Raw genomic sequence first — 18561 nt, forward strand, 5'->3', positions numbered from 1 at the left:
CCAGATTCTTGGAGCCCTTGATCAAGATGACCAGGCTGGGAAACAGAAACTTGCCTACAAACTTGAACAAGTCATAACCCTCATGAGCATAGACAGCTGAGAACTGTCCTGCCAGGGACACCCTGGGAGGGATAAACCAAGTCGTGCCTCACTCAAGATCATCATCTTTACCAAGTGCAAGTTTTGATCGACTGTAAGCAGAGTCACCTGAACAGCACTCCTCTCTCTCTCTCTCTCTCTCATTTCTTTCTCTTTCAAAATCTGTGGACAAAGCGACAAAGCCCCAGGGGTTAAAAGAAAAGACTGCAGAGGAATCTTGACTCTGGGGACATGAAGACGTTTGGGTGGAGCACTCCTTTTCACAGCTTCCCCTCTGCCTTTTCCCTAGAGAAGAACTATTACACACAACCCTCTTACCCTCCAAACCCTCCCCCATCATCACATCATCAATCTGCAGATGGGAAATTGGGAGGTAACTTCTGTCATGCTGCTTTAACTGCCCTCCGAGGCCTGTAGCCTCTGGAGCGGACATGGAAATGAACTCAGTATTACTAAAAGTCTCCCCAGGGGGAAGACAGCCTGCCTGCAGGGATCTTGGAGGGCAGGAGAAATCGAGATCCTCTCCTGCAGAGCCATTGCAATTCTATCACTTGATAGTGACCCACTGGGAGAGGAACCCCAAGGATCCCCGAAAAATGCCACAGCTCCGTCCAGAGTGGGACCATTGTGGCTCTTATCTGCCTGGGCAAACAGCAGTGTAGCTGTTCTCTTGGGGGAGGGGGAGGGTTGGGGGGGAGGAGGAGACCGACGCTCCCCTGCCCATGTGTTTCATATGGTTATTCTTATTTTTCAAAGAGACCTGTGTCCCCCTCCGTCTTTCCCATTGTGTCCTGTTGGTTGTAGCACTGCGGCAAAAATGCTCTCTGCTCAGTGGCATCCCATTGGTGGTCGTTCTGTTCCTTCTGGCAATGAACAGCACAGCATCTCCCTTGTTCCCACCTCAGCTTGGAAAGCAAGAGCTGCAAGTCTCATTTTGTTCCAGGCAAGGAGACTGGCCTCAAAAACCAACCAGAGGGATTTTTTTTTATTTTTTTTAAAGCTGTAAGTTCTTTCAATTTTGTTTCCTCAACTGGAACAAAGCTACTGTTTTCTCATGGTGGAATATCAGAAGGATACGTGAAGGGCTTGCGATGAAGCAAGGTGATGCATAGGACTGATGGTAAAACCTTCCTCCAAAGCCACTCCTAAAAGGAAATGTCACCACATATTTTGGAAGGAAATCCTGGAGGAAATCCAAATGAAAAACTGCAAAATATTCTTCTACCTAGATACCCCCAGCCAAACTGCATGTCTTCTGGAGGTCTCTGAACCGCTGTAAGCCCATCTGCCTTTTGGTGCCAACTCCTGGCCTTTTCTCTTCCCCATTCCTTGAATCAACAGGCCTTGCTGAAGGCACAGTTGCTGCCTGGGAAGGATCTGCTGCCTCTTCACACTTCCTATCCCTTCAGAGATCACCATCACCACAGAACAATTGTGGGTGACTACCTTGTCCTCTCCTCTGCTCAACTCCTGCAGAACAACATCTCAATCTGTTTTGTGGTCAACCAAAGAGGAGTGAGCTCCTGCGTCTCTTCTGCGTTTGGCTATTTGGTTCATACTGCTGCCAGCCTGGGTAATGCCATGGTTCAGCATAGTGGGAGACCCTCAGGGTCTGGAGAACTTTGCATCTTGTACGGAGGCAAGAGCTGGGTCTGCATTCATCTCACCAGAAAGGAACAGAGCTCACTAGCAGGTGGGGAAGTGACTTGATGCCATGGAGAATCATCCCACATCCACCTCACACCATCCTCAGAGCTACAGCCTGGATCTACTTTGCACCTGGAGGGAGGAAGGGGTAAAGACAGCGTGTGTAAATTGATTGCAGAATGAGTGCATTTGGTTTTATTCATGCCTCTTGCTAGCAAACCAGAACCTCTTCAAAGCGACGAATGATGAGTGCATCTGACGGGGGATGTGGTGCAAACAGAAGTCAGTCAGCAAGTGGGTTTCATTCAGCCAAGCAGATAAATGTAGGCAAGTCTTTCTAAAACCATTTAAAGAACAGCAGTCCAAAACTGGATGTGTCTGTGGGGAGAATATCACGAGATCCATATTGAAACAGCAAACTTAGGGACACGCCTTGGTTTTCAAACCCCAGACATTTCTCTCTTGATTCTAATTATTATTATTTTGTGTGTGTGTGTGTGTATCTGTGTGTGCGTGTGCATTATTTCCTTTTTAATTTTGCTTGCTTTCTGTTTGATTGCTGAGCTGATGGACTCATCACGCACCTTATGGACATCTCAGCATTTTTAAGAGGCCTGCGCATTGGGGATGATTTGGGTTTGGCTGGTTCTGCCATGGTTTTGTTGATCCATTTAGTAATGTCAGCGCATGTTCCAGATCCATTGATTATGGCTGTGAAAGTGGGGTGGAAGTCCCACCAGAGCCAGCAGTAAGAAAATTACACCACCACCACAAACACAATATTTTTTATAAGTACATAAAAAAGGAAAATTAAAAAAAAAAAAAAAAGGAAGAAACCAAAGGTTTTGACAAACAAAGTGCCACAAAAGATAAATATGGACCCTATTGTCATGCCTTGTACTCACAGCTGGATGGTAGGAGTCTAAGGACAAATAGCTGGCTCGGGGAGGGGGTGGGTGGGCGGGGAAATGGTTATGAGTGATGGGCTATACTGTCTGGACATGCGCATATGAAAGGAAGAAGAAGCTGTTTTACAACAACAAAAAAAAAAAGTATCAAAGTGAACTGGTGTAATCCTGCACTGTTACTGAAGTCAGAGGAACACCACAGGGGAAATTTAAGACTCACCCTTTTTTTTTTTTTTAATTTATGTTTTCAGGGCTGTGTTTTTGTTTTCTTATGGTGGTTTTCCATTGTTATTATTTCATTTCTTCTTGCTGGTACGAAGTTTTTCATCTGTAATATATATATATGTATTTTTCAAGAAAAACATGAACACCTCAGAGACACTGAGAATGAAACACTTAGGGGAAATGGGAAGAGCCACAAGATTGGTGTCTTAACACTTCCCAAGTTCCCATTTAGGCATTTCCATTTTCTCTCCACCCTCTTCTTTCTACCATCCCCAGGATTTGAAAGAAAATCTGTGTTTTGCTTCTCTTTAATCTCCTCCTTATTTTTCTTTTTGTTTTTCTTTATTTGGTGTTTGAGCTGGTTTTGGTTTTCGCTTGGAAAATGTGCCAGAATTGTGATGTAAATGTGTGGGCTTCCTCCCCTGTCCCCTTCAGTGCCCTCCCCATTTCCAACCACTGTCCCAGCATTTCCCGGTCTATGAGAGGTCTTGGCATCTTTCTTCCCTGCCTCACCTGTTGAGCTAACTATTTTTTAAATGCATGCAAAATACAACTAAAAACAAAGACACAAGCAGAAGAATGAGCCCTACACCATCGATGCATTCTTTTCCTCTTCCTTTGATCTTTACCCCTCACCTCTCTATCTGCACTTGGCCAAAAATACCCAACAGGTAGTACTTCACACTGTTTCTCAAGCCACACCAAGACAACTGGAGCCAAAGTCCTTACAAGTCAATGGACAGATTCCTAACATGCAGAATATGCCAGATGATAGGCTGACCTTTATGGGTATTTCTTGAACACTGCAATCAAGACAATGAATGCTGACACTGTCAGCACCACAAGAAACAGGGAAAGGGAACTCATGAAGGTTCTCTGTGGTCCTATTGAGAGAGCTAAGGTTATTTCTTCACTGCAGAGTTTGCTCTGGGACTTTTCACCTGGGTTAAAGGACGAAAGGTGAACAGTCCCTCTGCAAACACATCGTGTCCTCCCTGTGAGTGTACTCACCTATCAGTGACGCAGTGATTTGAGACATAACCCATCACATCATGTACTTTTGCAGACTGAGCCTTCCAGTAAACACTGTTGTGGGAGAAGTTGCAAGTTACCTGGTAGAAGGTGTTAGAGATTGTTAGTGTTTTAACAGACAGCATAGGAGAAAAACTGAAAAAGAGAAATGTCACCCAAGGGCACCTTCCTCTCCCAACATGCCCTAGTCCTTCTCCTCCCACTGTACATTCTGTTCTGAACATATCTGAAGGTTTTGTCCAATCCAGCATACACCAGCCTTGCTCCATTAGGTAAGAGGGCTCTGCCAATTTTCTCATCTGTAGTTTTACCACTGTGGTTGTCTTATCTTACCTCTTTGACACTGGAAACCATAAAAAAGTATTTTGACATGAAGATTTACCAGTAGAATTTTCGTTGGTATTTGCTTTAACTGAAAAGTGATTACCAACGTTTCCAGGTCTTGTGCATTAGCCCACAGGAAGGTGTACCGTCAAGAGAAAGAGACCAAGTAAATCACATGATTGTCATAATTATTTGTAATAATACTATTGAAAACTGATAGAGTTTTAAGTGGACAGTCTCACTGTTGAGTCAGCCAACAGAAAGATTACACATCACTTCCACATTTCCTAAAGTCCAGGATTCCTATAATGTAACAACCCAAGCACAAGACAGCTACTATCAAGAGGAAAATTGTTTAAAAGTAAGCTAAAACACAAAATGTAGATCTGTCCTTCCCCAGGGCTTTAGTGAATTGCTTTGGAAAAGGACACCATAATGTGCAATACTCTTACAAAGGAAGATGGGAAACCTGAAATGACTCAGTCCCAGGGCTTCTTTTAGCGGGGCATACATTTGTGTCTCCACAAAGGACCCTTAAGTGCAAGGACCATCTCACATTAAAAAGAAAACTCTGGGCACTAAAGATGACCAGGACTACTCTCTCACGTCAGCAAGGCATCAGTAAAACAAGTCATGCTTCACTTTTCTCAGCAACCTGTAGAAGAATTATTCATGAAGCAGATTCATCTGACTATGTGGAGCTATTTCTTGACACTGTAAAAGGAATGAGAGAGAGGAAGATAATTGTTCCTACTTCCCAGACCCCTGAGGTAGGCTCTGGTGTGCAAGAGGTTTGCTCCTCCATAGAAATCTGCTGCTTCCTGCAGTGGCCATTGCTGGTGTGGGAGGATGCTGTGACAAGATAAGTCCTTTGCCCAGTCCCCACCAGTCCCAACAAGGTGGGTTTAGTCCCTTTCTTCTTCCTGGTTCAGCGTTTAGCTACAGAAGCCAGACAGAGGGCACTGCATAGAAATGTGCATTGTCATCCCACCAAGTTTGTGTTCGTTTCAGATGCTCACCAAAATTTGTACCCAGGAACCCAGTTTGCCTATTCCCCACCTCTGAATGAAAAGATCAATATAAACCGCAGCTCTCAAATCAGTGTTGTTGTTTAAACTCCTCTGAACCTCTGATAACCTCCTCTCCCGGGATGACCAGGGAATCCCAGGAAAGGATCTCTTTCTCTGAAATAGGGAGCTAGGATCATTTACATGATCACAGTAGATTGTGTTTCTGTGTTGGCAGATGGCTTGCCATGACAGCTGTTGGGTAAAGAAGTATTGGTGTAGCCTCAGTGATGCCAGTACAATTTGCTCTGTGCTAGTCTGATGACTAGTCAAGAAGTCTTGACCAGTCCACCAGAGCAGGTGGAGATCTTGGGGTGCCCTAGCCCTTACCATCCAAACTTGGTATGCTGTGGATCAGGCACCTGACAAAGCAAGCGAACCTCAACGCCATGGTCTGAACCTCAACCTCCTGGCTATTCACAGCCATTTGCATCCAATGCTGCTCCCACTTCAGAGTGTCTTTTAGTCCATGGAGTCCTGCAGTTTTCCCTCACCTCCACCACTGTGCAATGCCCCTTTCTCCAAAAAAAGTTCTGTTGTCTGATGAGGGATAACTGTTTTGTGGTAATGTTTTGAAAATGGAGCTTGTCAACAATGTTTTATTTGGGATGGCTCAGTTCACTACGCTTTTAGGGAAGCACCCAAGGGGACACAAGCTTAAAGCTACAAATTAATTTGTAGAAAGATGTCAAAAAAAAAAAAAAAAGGAGAAAAAAAATATACACTTGGAAAAAAATAAAACCACCAAAAAAACCCAGCGAGGATATAAAGCTGCTTAGTCTAATCAACCTGTCACATGTGTGATTTCAGTTGTCGTCGTTGTTGTTGTTTGTTCATTGGCTTTTTTGGTTTTTTGGGGGGGTTTAGTTTTGGGTGGGGTTTTTTTCGTGTGTGTTAATCTTCTGTTCTAAAAATGGAGAGTTTACCTCAAGAAATTCTTTCTGCTTGGAAACAGATCACCTCAAAGACGCTCGCAGCAGAGAGCAGTATACAGGGAAGCTCAGTAAAGTGAACCTGGGTGTGGAAAATAGGGGGGAAACCAGGACATTTAGGCTCTTTTGGCATTCCCTTCTCTTGCTGGTGTGGTCTGACATGGCTCCTTGGCTCTGAAGACAGCATTTCCCAGTAGGAGAGGGCGCTGTTCACTTTCACATAGAGTGAGGCACAAGAGCCATTTGGAGAAATCCAAGCACATGTCCAAGCTTGCAGTTCTTTCTGAAGTATCTTAAGAGAAACTTGGTGTTATTTAAAATTTCTATGCTGCTTTTTCTCCAGACCCTGGAGAAAACCTACTTTCCAGCCCAGAGTGGCGTAAGGAAGCAGAGAGATTAGGTGCTAGCCAAATGCTCCCAGTGTTTTCCCCAAGGAATCAAGATGAGAGGCAACTGGATTATTTAAAGTTACAAGCCAGGCCCTTCCTAGTGTCTGACCCTGTGTCTTGGACATACACATGAGCCCAGAAGTCTCGTTCTCTGTTTTGCTAAAGCTTCCACCTTAAACACAAAGTCAATGTAAAGACATATCCTTTCACTACAGTGTTAATAACAGCCTCAAAGAGATGTCAAGACAGCATTAGAAAGGAGGTTGGGATCCTTTTTCTTAGGTTGTTGTTGTTGTTGGTTTGATTTTCTTTTGAATTGATCCTAGTTAAAAAATAAATAAAATCTATACTATTTAAATTGGAATCCCGTTGTTACTTGGTAAAGGCAAAGCTTCTGTACCTTTGTTATAATTAATTGTATACCTGTGTATGTAAATATAAGGCATTCCTATTTTGCAGTCCAGAACAAAAAAGAAAAAAACCTATTTGTAATATAGAATAAAGTTTATTAAAAAAAATAAAGAAATAAAAATGCCCCAGGCTGTGACTGTTGCTTCCTGTGGCCAAACGGAGCCAGAGAGATAATTCAAGTGACGGGGAAGCAGGAGACTGAAGACCATGTAAGTCCTCAAAGCAGGTCTGCTCCACAGGTACACCGCTGGAGCCCTCTCCCAAGCTGAGGCTCTCCCACCTTCTACAGTAGATGCTCTAGAGTTTCCTTAGTGCTCTGGAGAGTCAGCACATGTTGGCATTTTGGGCTTGGCTTTATACTCATGCCCATGGGCTGGGCTGGTGAAACATGGTGGGGAGTGGACCCCAGATGGACAGACCCCAGCTGCTCATAGAGAAGGCAAAGGCTTGGGGATCAACGAACTTAAGTCAAGAAATGACTGTGAAAAGCTTTCTTCCACCAATCCACCCCTCCCTCCCTCCCCACCTGCCTTCTTTTTTGTCCTCTCTCTATTTCTCTTTCTTCCTTTCCCTCTCACACAAAACCACATTTATTGGATAGTTTGAAATTTTTTTGGAGATGTGGGTTCTAGACAGGTTATTCCTTTCTGTCTGCCTCTGGGGTGTCATCAGCTGTACATTTTGAGTATGTCTGACAAGCTCATGAATTCAGGCATGCTGTTAAAGGAAACACATCCTACAGCTCTTGAAAGGAAAGTCCTCAGTGGGAGCCAGCCGCTGGCTCCTTGGCCATTAACTTAGAGCAGCAATCTTCACAGTGGGTTTCAAACCTGGAAGAGTCATAGGTAGTCTTTGGTGGAGAAGCAAATACACCAACCCACTTGCTTCCCTGTCCCCAGGATGTCCTTCAGGCCTGAAGCTGGCAGTGGGGCAAGCCCTGCTTGCACCAGTTGTGGTTGGCCATGCAAGCAGAGAGAAATAATCTGTCTTCAGCATCTATATCTTTGGCTGGAGGTGGAAGATGGATGTCTTTCCAAGGCAGAGGGAAGGTCTGTGGGAAAGTCTGCAGCCTTCTCGTTGTTAGGCATGGTCTCCTTCCTCAGCATGTATGTTCAAAACTTAAGATGTTCCCCAGGCAGTGCGAAAGGCAGCCTCCTTCCTTGCCCTGTGTCCTACCCGTGCTCTCCTCCCGCATGTGGGAAGAAGGAGAAGCTCATGAACACTCCAGTTCCTACATAGCTCGGCTTAAAGCAAGAGAGGAAAATCCATTTTCCCTTTCCCATGTCTGTTCCCCAACTACTGTGCTTCCCTTATCTTATGATTATTATCTTATGATACTGCCTTTTGAATGGCTGTTGCAAAGAGTAAAACTTTAATGAAGGAGGTCAGATTCCCTGGGACTGATGATGGACTTGGCCAAGCCCAGGCAGGGTTTGAACTGCTTTGACACAGGTCTGCGTGATTTTACATGTCAGCCTCATGATGTACACCAAAGGACAGGAGAATTGACCTGAGACTGAACTTCTTGCCAGCTGAAGGCAAACTGGAGATAAAAGGTTCGTAGGTGCTTTTCACTGACCCTGCTCTTGAAAAGCCAAACTGATGTAAGCAGAGCAAGGTCCCTCTGGAGGTGGAAAGGGGACATGGTGCTGGGGACTACCAAAACTGCCCTCTTTCATAATTCACCACTCTCACAGCAATAAGCCATGGCAGAGGAGGGCAGAGCCGTGTACCTGCTTCCTCCTGTGTCCTGCATCCTCAGCAGACTCACAGCCAGAGCTGTACATAGTCACCAGCCTCCTTGTCCCCACAAAACAGGGACAAACCCGTCACACTCACTGCCATCCCAAGAGCTGGGCATCCTTACCAGCCTCCTCTACCTGTGTATGCTCCTGAAATTTCCTGTTCCCTCCCTTCTCCCAGCTAGCCCTGTGCCACTGTTCTCCCTTTCGTTCAGCAGAGTGGAAAACAGAGTTGCCTGGAGCTGGTGCAACTCCTGCCATGCTCCAAAATGCTAAGCCTCTGTCACCCACTGAAGGAGGAGACAGCTGACAGGTTTTACAGGATTGCCGATGCCAATATAAGCCTTGTGGAGAGCAAACACCTTTTTGCTGAACTCAGTTCGGCAAGCCTCAGTGCAATGGAAAGCATGGAAAGGAAGTAAGAAAGTGCATTTCAAAAAAGGAAGGGAATCAGATGAAGTGCTGGCAGCTTTTGCAATAGGCTTCAGCCTGATGCTACTAAGCACATGCCTGGGTACCTATAGATGAACGGCATATGTATGTCCACAGACTGACCACATCAGCCATGGAAATGAGACTTCTCTGTCCTTCTGCTTCTTGGGACACAGCAGAGGAAAAGTCTGTGACCCAGAAGGGCTGGCATCACTCTGCCAGCACGTCCCACAGCACATCCATCAGTCACAGCAGTGTGTCATCAGTATTGGTATCACCCATTAGACCCCTCTGGGTTGGTGAAAGAAACAGGGTGAGTGGCAGGAACTGATATTAGAAAATCCTGTGTCGGAATAAATGCTTCAGATTTAAGCTATTCTGAATTATTAGCGTATTTAGGGAAAAAGCAAAAACATCTCTAAAGAAAATGCTTTATTTTATGAAGCTATGTGGGTTTTGGGTTTTTTTTTAAACCTAAACTAAAATATCTTATAAAAACTCCCTTCCAGACAAGGTGGTTGTACTTGACATTTGCACAAGAGTTTTAGGTTGAGTCTTTGCCAGATGTTGCAAAAACAGAGGGAGGGCATCCCTGTAGAAATAACAGCTTCCATGTCGGTGAGACTGGGCAGGAAAAGGAAGAGGTTGGGAAGAAACTGAGGCACAAAGAGGTGAAATTAATTGCCTACAATCACACAGCAGCTCAGAGACAAAGCTAGGGGTCTCTGCAGCTTATATTTGCCCAGTACTGATCAACCCAGTCACTGTTTCTGCAACCGGACACAGCAGTGTATTGCAGGTTTGTGAGAATCCATAGGGCAAGGCATGGTTAGGACCTACACTGTGATCCTGTAGCTAGACCTTATACGCGATACGTACCAGACCACAGTTTCCTCTTGTCTTCAGTGCCAAGACTGGCAAACAACACAACACCAACTATTCCCACAAAAACACCCTTCCAAGCATTAGACGTGTCTGCAATTACTTAGCACAGCCAAGCAAACAGATTCCAGGCTTGTGGTAACTCCCTGTTGTCAGCTGTAAGCTTGAAATGTTTGCTTTCAAGGGGATTACATGTGTGGGCTTGCTACCGCTTAGTGGAGAATTTACCTATTGATTTAATGAGAGCTGCAAAGGTAGGAGCGAGGAGGAAAACCTCTGGCATGGTTATGTCTGCGACAGAACAGGGCACCAGTCTGGTGCCTGCTGGGGCACACTGGAGATCCTGAGGGATCTGGGCTCAGGTCCTGTTGGCTGTGTTTGCAAGTGCATGACACAGCGCAAGCGTGCTGGAGGTACCTGCCATTTCTCCCCGTTTCAGTCTCTGAAATGCCTCTGTTCAGCTCCCAAATGGGCTATAAGCTGGATATTTAAGGCTAGCCAGCTATTTACAAAGTGGGCAGTAGCCATCTGCCCATCTTTTCATGAAGATTGCTGCTGTTTCTCTGTCCATACTGGATTCTTCCACCCCCAAGCTACAGAAAAGAGGTATTTTCAGAGCTTTCTTGCTTTTACTGTCCATGAGAGGTGATGTCCATTTCCTGCATCTCAGTCCAGCCCTCCTTCAAGCTCCTCCACCGAGGAAATGGTCACCATTTGCCAGAGCTCTGCGACATCCCCAGTGTAAATAATATCCCCCAAGTGACCCTTGAAAACCTGGCAGGGGAAAGGGACAAAGCTAGGAGCCAGTCTTCAGGTCCCAGGGGAAAGCTAGGAGCTGGTCTGCAGCTCAGCTTCCCAAAGCAATCCCAGATGTCAGCTGAGAAGGACTATTTCCAGCAACCTGGAGAGCATTCAATTTCCCTTTATTATTTCCCTCAGCCACTTTCTGACACTTCACAGGTTCAGCTGCCTGCATCATATTAAGCTGTCCCCCTCACCAGTCCCCTTCCTGGAAGTTTTTCTGGTTCAGCAGAGTATAACTCCAGCATCAGCTCTCTCGTGTCCACTGGATATCACTGGTACCAGGGCACTGACCGACACTCCTTTCCTCATGTCCAGCCTCAGGGTTGTTATCCTCACCGAGGTGGTGAGAGTGATGGAGACTGTCACTCTGGGTCACTTGCCCTTGCTAGCTTCAGTACAAGGTGTGCCAGCATGCTGCAGGCAATCCCAATCCCAAAATGATTCTGGGATCAATGAGGGTTTATTCAGAGCCATCCTAGAAGGATCTCTGCAAAATTGCCTCTTCTAGTGCTGGGGATTTGAGTGGCTGTGGGTGTTTTCTTCTGTGCTAGTTCTCCTGTCTCCCCACACAGTCACCAGTGAAAAATGGGCACGTTCAGGATACGATTCATCTCATTGCAGCCTCAATGGCTCAAATAATCAGTGAATGACCAAGGTGAAGGCTTGTTTCCTCTTGCTGGGCCAAGGAGGATGGGGGAGCTGGCCCAGCTGTGGATGGTTGCATTATGCCTTTCTAAAGCCAGGTGGAATGAACCCCACCAATGGGTCTGCTTTGACCTTTCCTGCTGTAATTGTCTTAGGAAAGGGAATGTCTTTCGCTGTGTACGCTGCAGAGCCCTGAACTCCTCTGTGGGGTGTTGTATGTTCCCACAACCCAACAAGCATCCGGGAGGAAAGCAGGAATCAATTTGGTATTTTGCCTTCAGCTAAAATGTTCAAAGAAAAAAAAATGAAAGGAGAATAACTTTTATTGTCATCATCATTATTATTATTATTAGCTTCTTTGAATTTCCTGCCTTCTCATAAATTCTAATGGGAAATGTACTTACTGACCTTATAACTCCCAAAACCAAACACGATGCCAAGACATCTCCACGGGCCAGCTTGCTTTCAGTACACCATATGGGGTGCAGCCCTTGTTCCTACAACACAGGCAAGCAGATCACCAGTTAGTCACAATTCATGACACACAAACATTTGATGGGTAGGAGCATGACAAGCAGATAACACCACCAGGCATTATGTTTTTCCTGGCTACATCTGTGCTAGTAAATAAAAGAAGGCCAAGGTGGAGTATCAAGCATTAGGCTGACACTGTGATGTTTAGCTGCTAGCATGCTCCCCAGCACAATTTTGGACAGTGCCACCTCAATGCCCAGGCACAGTTTGGGAAGAGCATGTACCAGGGATTTTTTACTTTCACGGATAAAACTGCACCCAGTCTGGCTCCTTCTGCCTTATATGCTTTTAGACACAGGTGCTTCACTGAGCCAAATACACAGAGATGGACCCAAAAAAGACAGATTGGGAAAAGGGTCTACTGAGTCAGGGTAGGTTTGTAACAAAATATTGGACAAGGAGCTGTTTTAAAGGTTCGGTCTGTTATGACTGTGAGAGAGTGATGCTTACTTGTTCAGGGCTTGTACACGAGGATGGGAGAATGAGCCCTAAGAAATGCTTGTGGTCAGCTTTGAAGTTAGATTTGAATTTTGAAACACAGCCTTTTGGAGTCCAGAGATGATGCCAGAGAGAAATCTGTCCGCTGAAGCAAGGGATACACCCCAGGCCATCCCATCTCTGTCCCTCAGGCACTACTGACTGGTATCAAGTTGGTCCTATAAGTGTTGCGCTGTCCAGTTTGATTAACCCTTTGCTGGAGGAGCACCAGCATGCCAGAGTACAGACCCTGAGGTACGGTTAGGACCTGTTCTTCTTTGTAATGTTCTAGGGCAGGTCTACAGGCATGCACCTGAGCTAAATCTCATGTCCTGAGTTAGGTGCTGTGGCCTAGAGTCAGGTCTCACTCACCAGCTGCAGCACAGGGCAGACCTGCGGGCAGCTTGCAACCCGTTGGTGTCACTAGGGAAAGCCAAATGGAAAACCTCCAGGGTTCAAGACACCAGGGTCACCTCAATGGCCATGCCATGGCTCTGGTCCTGTACTTTATTTCTGATGGATGACTATGAAGGAAAGAAGGCTGCAGACACTGATCCAATTACGTCAACGGTACCTAAGTCTGTTCTCTGCTTTCACAGCACCCCAGCCAAACCAGAACGCACTCGCCATGGAAACTGTCTCATAATACTGCCCTGCTTTGGATTAGCCAAGGCAATCTGATTAACTCCTCAGCAGGGGCAAGACACAACACCGCACTCGATCTCAACTACCACATCCAGAGACCTCTGGTGAATTAGATTCAGAAGAGGCAGTTGTGAGTTATGGGGCTGGAATTCCATCAAGGGCTTCTGGGAAGGTCATAAACCACCAAACAGCTCTTGCAACCTCCCCCCTCTTCCCATCCACCATCCACAAATAGAATTATAGCCCCATAATTCATGTGGGGTCTGTTTGTCTGCAAAAGGACAAATGCAAGGAGCCATCTGCGGGGGTGTCAGGCTGTAAATCCATTCCTTTTCCTGCCATTCTTCCATCTCCTACTTCACAGGATGATGCTTCCAGGCTGCACCCAGGTCTCCTCACTTTCTCCACCCATTCCATCTTCTTTCTTTGGTCTCCTTCCTTCTTCCTTTCCTGCTAATAGAGATATAAAAGCAGTTGCTGCCTCACAGACCAATCCGCCAGTCAACCACTCCTATCCAGTCCCCTTCCCTTCATCCTGGAGAGTAAGAGCAACACTCAGTCTGCTTCTCACTTCTTTTTATCCACAAGCCACTCCCTAGCACAAGCCATATTGCAAACATTTATCCCACATTAAACCTTCCGAATGAAAGGGCTATCCTGGTTCTTTTCAAGTTGGGCCAAACAAGGTGGTTTCCCTTAATTGTATTCTTTGATGGTTTAAGGGGGAAGGGGGGGGGGGGGGGGGGGAATGGGGGGGAAGTCGTGGAGGGGGGCTGGGGTACCCTTTCATATTTTTGCTTGCATTTACATGCAAACATTCAGCCTGCAAAACAGAAAGTCAGTCTGGAACATTTCAGCATTACAAGTTAGACAAGTCTGAACTTCAGAAGTGGTCCGTGTTTCCCAAAGCTTGCCTTCAATGGCTGATAATTATGTAGGCAGACTGTGAATCCCTTGGAAGTTTAAGCTAGCAGGCATCATAAAATACCCTCAGAATAAAATACCTCAAAATACAAATTCAGAGAGAGCAAAGTAAATCTGAGTCAAAGGTTGGATCTTCCAGAAAAGAAGTGATTTGCTAGGGACAGACACAAAGTTGGGACTAGAACCTGCTGGTCCAAAGCCTTGGGTGATATGTTAGATCACACCACCTCTCCTAACAGACCTGCTGGTCAGCGTGCATAGACAAGGAAAACCTGTACTTGAGCATGTTACATTATATCAGTATCTCCTTTCTTCCACCAGAATTTTTACAACTTATTGAATTTATGAATTTGATGTGATAGATCAAGAAGCACAACCTGGAAGCACTGGACACCCATACATGAGAAAATGCAGGGCACATTTCTCATCACCACAGAGACTTCTGTGCCTTCTTTTTCATTTTCATTACCCTTCATATATTTTATGATAGAAATGATCACAAACAAATGATCACACTCCCTTAAAGTCAGGAGGGAGTTGTACTGATGGCAAACCACAGCAAAATCAGTAGCATACTTGTCATGTTTATTTAAGCTGAGATGGTTTAAATGCTTATCTCAGTTTAAAGCTGAAAGGCCAAAGGGTTCATTCTGCTCTCACTTAGGCAGCTTATCCAGAACCCTTGGAAAAGTTTCTCCTGACAAGCAGTGCAAATTTGAGGGTATCTTGTGCTACTGAGTCTGAAAACACCATCTTAGCACACTGAGAAGGTTGTTTCACCAGACAGGAACACTCCAATGCAAGTACATGTAGGGTCATATGTGGGCTTTAAGTCAGTGATGTAGTTCTGAGGTTCAGAGATTTCTCAAGGGAAAACAGATTGTTGGTTGGTGCACATGGCAATGGTGCTTCTCCTGGGCTCCATGAGAAGGGAGATTTTCAACAGCAGGTAAAGACATGTTCTGATTGTTTTTAAATACCCTCCTACAGTCTTTTTTCTCCTAGTTTGGCCAGACAGGTTGGAAAGGTTTCTCATCTGAACTTCTGCTTTCTTAGTCCAATCGAATCCTTGAGGTTGGGTTTTGTTGAGCTTTTTGTTGGTTTGGCTTTTGTTTTCTGTCCTTCTCTGAAAGCTGCCTCATGTGACTAGCTGTAACGTATTGCTGCCCCTCCCCTGAGGCTTCTCCAACATTCTTCCAAGCTGTCTGATGGAGACAACTGTAGTAGTTGTCTGCTGTGCAGGGCTCTGATTCCAAAAACCACATGCTAATATTTAGGGAGAAAGAAGGCGGGAAAGAGAGGCAGAGAAAGGAACTGATTGGACAAAAAAAAAAAAAAAAAAAAAAAAGAGAACCATATAGTAAAACCTGAAGTGTTATGAGGAAAAATATCTGGAAAAAATAGATTAAAAATACTCCAATCTTTAAAAAAAACCCTCAACTCATAATAAAACAGCAAGTGTCTTGGTGAATCCCAGCAGAAGAGTACTTTGCAAACTGGATTGTGTCCTGTGATCAGCACTGTGGTGTTTCATATGTATGTATAAATTCTTTAATTACTAAGATTACCCATGTAATATTTGATAATTCTGCCCCTTTGGGAAGTTGATTGTAAGGGAATAGCACAAAACATTATTCCAGATTTCTGTCCTGGGGATTTGTCTCAGAGGCTTGCTTAGTTTTTTGGGTTGGTTTTGGTGGTTTTTTTTTTCTTTTTTCCTTGTTATTTCTTACCCCCTTTGGAAATCTTTCATTTTTCTTCCTTAGGACAGATTTTCAATTAGCAGAAGGATAATGCTATCAGGAGGTACTGAGTATCCTTGAAGATAAATCTAGCTGGGAGTTGTCAATGGAATATCTAAAATAGCCTGACAGTAGAGGTCCTGTAAAGCTTAGATTACTCTTTAAAAGAAAAAAAAAAAATAAATTACTTATCAGTTTGCCTTTCAGAGAGGGAATGAAAGGGGTGGGAAGGAGGTTGGTTATTGGATTGCTATGTTCAACTGCAAAAAAGGATGATAAAAGAAAAAAGTCAATATATTAAGAACACCCCAACTGCTGGATCTGACTAAGAAAAGGTCTAGATAAACATGTAGGTGCAGTTTATAGCCACCTTTAACGCTGGTGGATGTTTTCTTCAGATGACTGAAATAGTTTCTTGTTGAACTTTCACTCATGAGAGGGCATGAAAGGGTTGAAAGAGACCAACAAAAGGTACAGGAACCCACATGGAATACAGGACACTGAGACATGCTCTAGAGCAGCCATGCCCTGAGTATACAGGAGTGTTCATTTGGTCTTTTCTGGTTGTTAAAACCCAATAGTTCCAAGGTAAGGCAGCCTTCCTCTTTTTGTATCTGACCCTGCTGATGGTTCACTTGTGAAGGATGTTAGAAGCACCAAGACATCCGTGTTGACTGAACATATCTAGATCTACAGGAGGACAATTTTGAAGATTTCAGATTGGGATTTCAAATTGCACCTGATGTCTCTCAACTTCCTGATGTGTTGCATAGCTCCTCCTTTTGGTCTTCAAAGAAATTCCCTTCCCCTGAAAGGCTTGGCTGTCTTGCTAGTTAATCAGAAGTGTGCTGCATCACTGGTATTGTTGTTAATATTAGGTGTAAGGGAGGTTGTGGAAAAGACCATCATGTCCCTGAATTTGCTACATCTGTGGTGTATAGAGTTTAAGATGTGTTTGTGGTCTTAAGCATGGATATTTCCTAGGGAAGGGGATCAGGAATAATTAAAAAAAAAATAATAAAAAATGGAGGAACTGATGAGATAAGGCCAGTTCTCACGAGCTACATTTCTCCTCCCTCACACTCCCAGCTGCAGGGACAATGTGAAGAGACAACCCACCTGAGCAGGGAGCACCTGGCCCACATGTTAGTGTCACCTCTCAACAGCGAGGAACAAAAGCATGGATGAGAGGTCTATCTGAGCCTACTCAGCACTATCTTGCAGTGCCATATCTATTCTTAGCCCCCATACTTGATGTTGTAGAGCAGGGGTCCTCAAACTTTTTAAACAGGCGGCCAGCACACGGATGAAGTGGCAGGCAGCCATCTGCAGCTTCTTGGTTCCCCCCCCCCCCCCCCAACCCCCAGCAGGGGGGTGTGTGTGTGTCTGTAAATAGCAGGGGCCAGATTAAGGACCCGGAGGGGCTGTATCCAGCCCGTGGGCCGTAGCTTGAGGACCCCTGATGTAGAGGAAAGAAGCTGGGTTAATTAGCATTGATAATATCCAGCTGTGGGCTGGCTTCAGGGGCGGTGGGCTGGCTGGTGTGGATGATGTGCAGCTGTGGGTGGTTCTGCTAAGAGGTTGGGCAGCCAGTGAAGAGAGAGGAGGAAGAAGCAGAGAGAAGAGAGGAAAGAGAATGAGAGCCCTGGATGAGGAGTGACTAGGAGAAGGCAGCAGAGGGACTGGCATGAACAGTGTGTTGGTATGAGATGGTAAAAGACCTTGTTGCAGCTGGTAGTTTGGAGAGTACTGCAACAGATTCAATCAGAGTCAAATAAGCATGCAACCATTAAACAAGAGAGATGCTGTGATCTTCATCTCAGACCTTGGCAGTCCTGTGTCATGAGTGCTTGGATACCTTCAGAGGAATGAGCAGGAGCAGATGTCCTGTGATCAGAAGAATCTGACAGTACACAACTCTGCCTTCACCTTCAAACTGCTGACCTTTCTCCTTCACCTGGCAAGTTTATCTGGCTTAGACCATCAGAAGTGGTGCCTAATAAACATCCTGGTGTGAGGCACTGCAGGCCTGTGACTGCTGTTTGAACCCAGGGCTGGAGAAGCTATTGAAGGCTTTCAGAGATAAGACACACATGGCCCAAATTCCACTGGCGCCTTTATCTGCTCACATCTGGTTATCTTCAATGTAATCTGGTTGCTGCAGCACAATTGCTGGCTAATTGCATAGTGGCCTCAGCAGTGCTGGAGTTAGTGACATGCTGTGAAGACCCCCGCTAATCTGTTCCAGAGGCTCAAAGGAGCCATGAATGCTTCTTGGTGATGATTTCAGATTAGCTTGCACCATGCAAAACGAAAGATGAGGTCACTGGGCCAAAATGGTCCAGCAGCAGAACGCAAATAACAGAGGAGAAAGGGCTGATACCACCAATGAAGCCACTGCAGACCTTGACTTCAGCGAAGAAGCCTGTATGGGCATGGTTTGTGACACACTGTTAGAATGCATCAAGGGATAGAACTTTTGAGGTCTGGACTCCGGCTCTGCAGGAGGCTAGGCACAGTGTATTCTCCACCAAGGTTTTTGCTTTCAGGATTTGCAATCTATACCCAGATGAAAGTGATGAAGAAAATACCTATTTTTAAGGCATGGGCTGATAGTAAGACATCTTACATGGGCAGTTTATGACAGATTTGGACTTTAAAACCATATTTCCTCAATCATTTTTGCAACTGAATGGGCAT

At 45.2% G+C, this 18561-nt stretch overlaps 1 protein-coding gene across 1 annotated transcript in view; it reads left to right on the forward strand.

Annotated features, from left to right (window-relative positions):
• Positions 1–17207, forward strand: part of PLXNA4 (plexin A4) — a 470690-nt gene extending 453483 nt beyond the window's left edge. Inside the window, exon 32 of the mRNA XM_080393430.1 lies at positions 5–17207. Coding sequence (XP_080249556.1) covers positions 5–100 — 96 coding nt within the window. The 3' untranslated portion in view covers positions 101–17207. The remainder of the gene's footprint in view (positions 1–4) is intronic.
• Positions 17208–18561: the final 1354 nt, after the last annotated feature.

Source organism: Falco punctatus (genome assembly GCF_963210335.1).
Source record: "Falco punctatus genome assembly, chromosome: 6".
Classification (NCBI taxonomy): Eukaryota; Metazoa; Chordata; class Aves; order Falconiformes; family Falconidae; genus Falco; species Falco punctatus.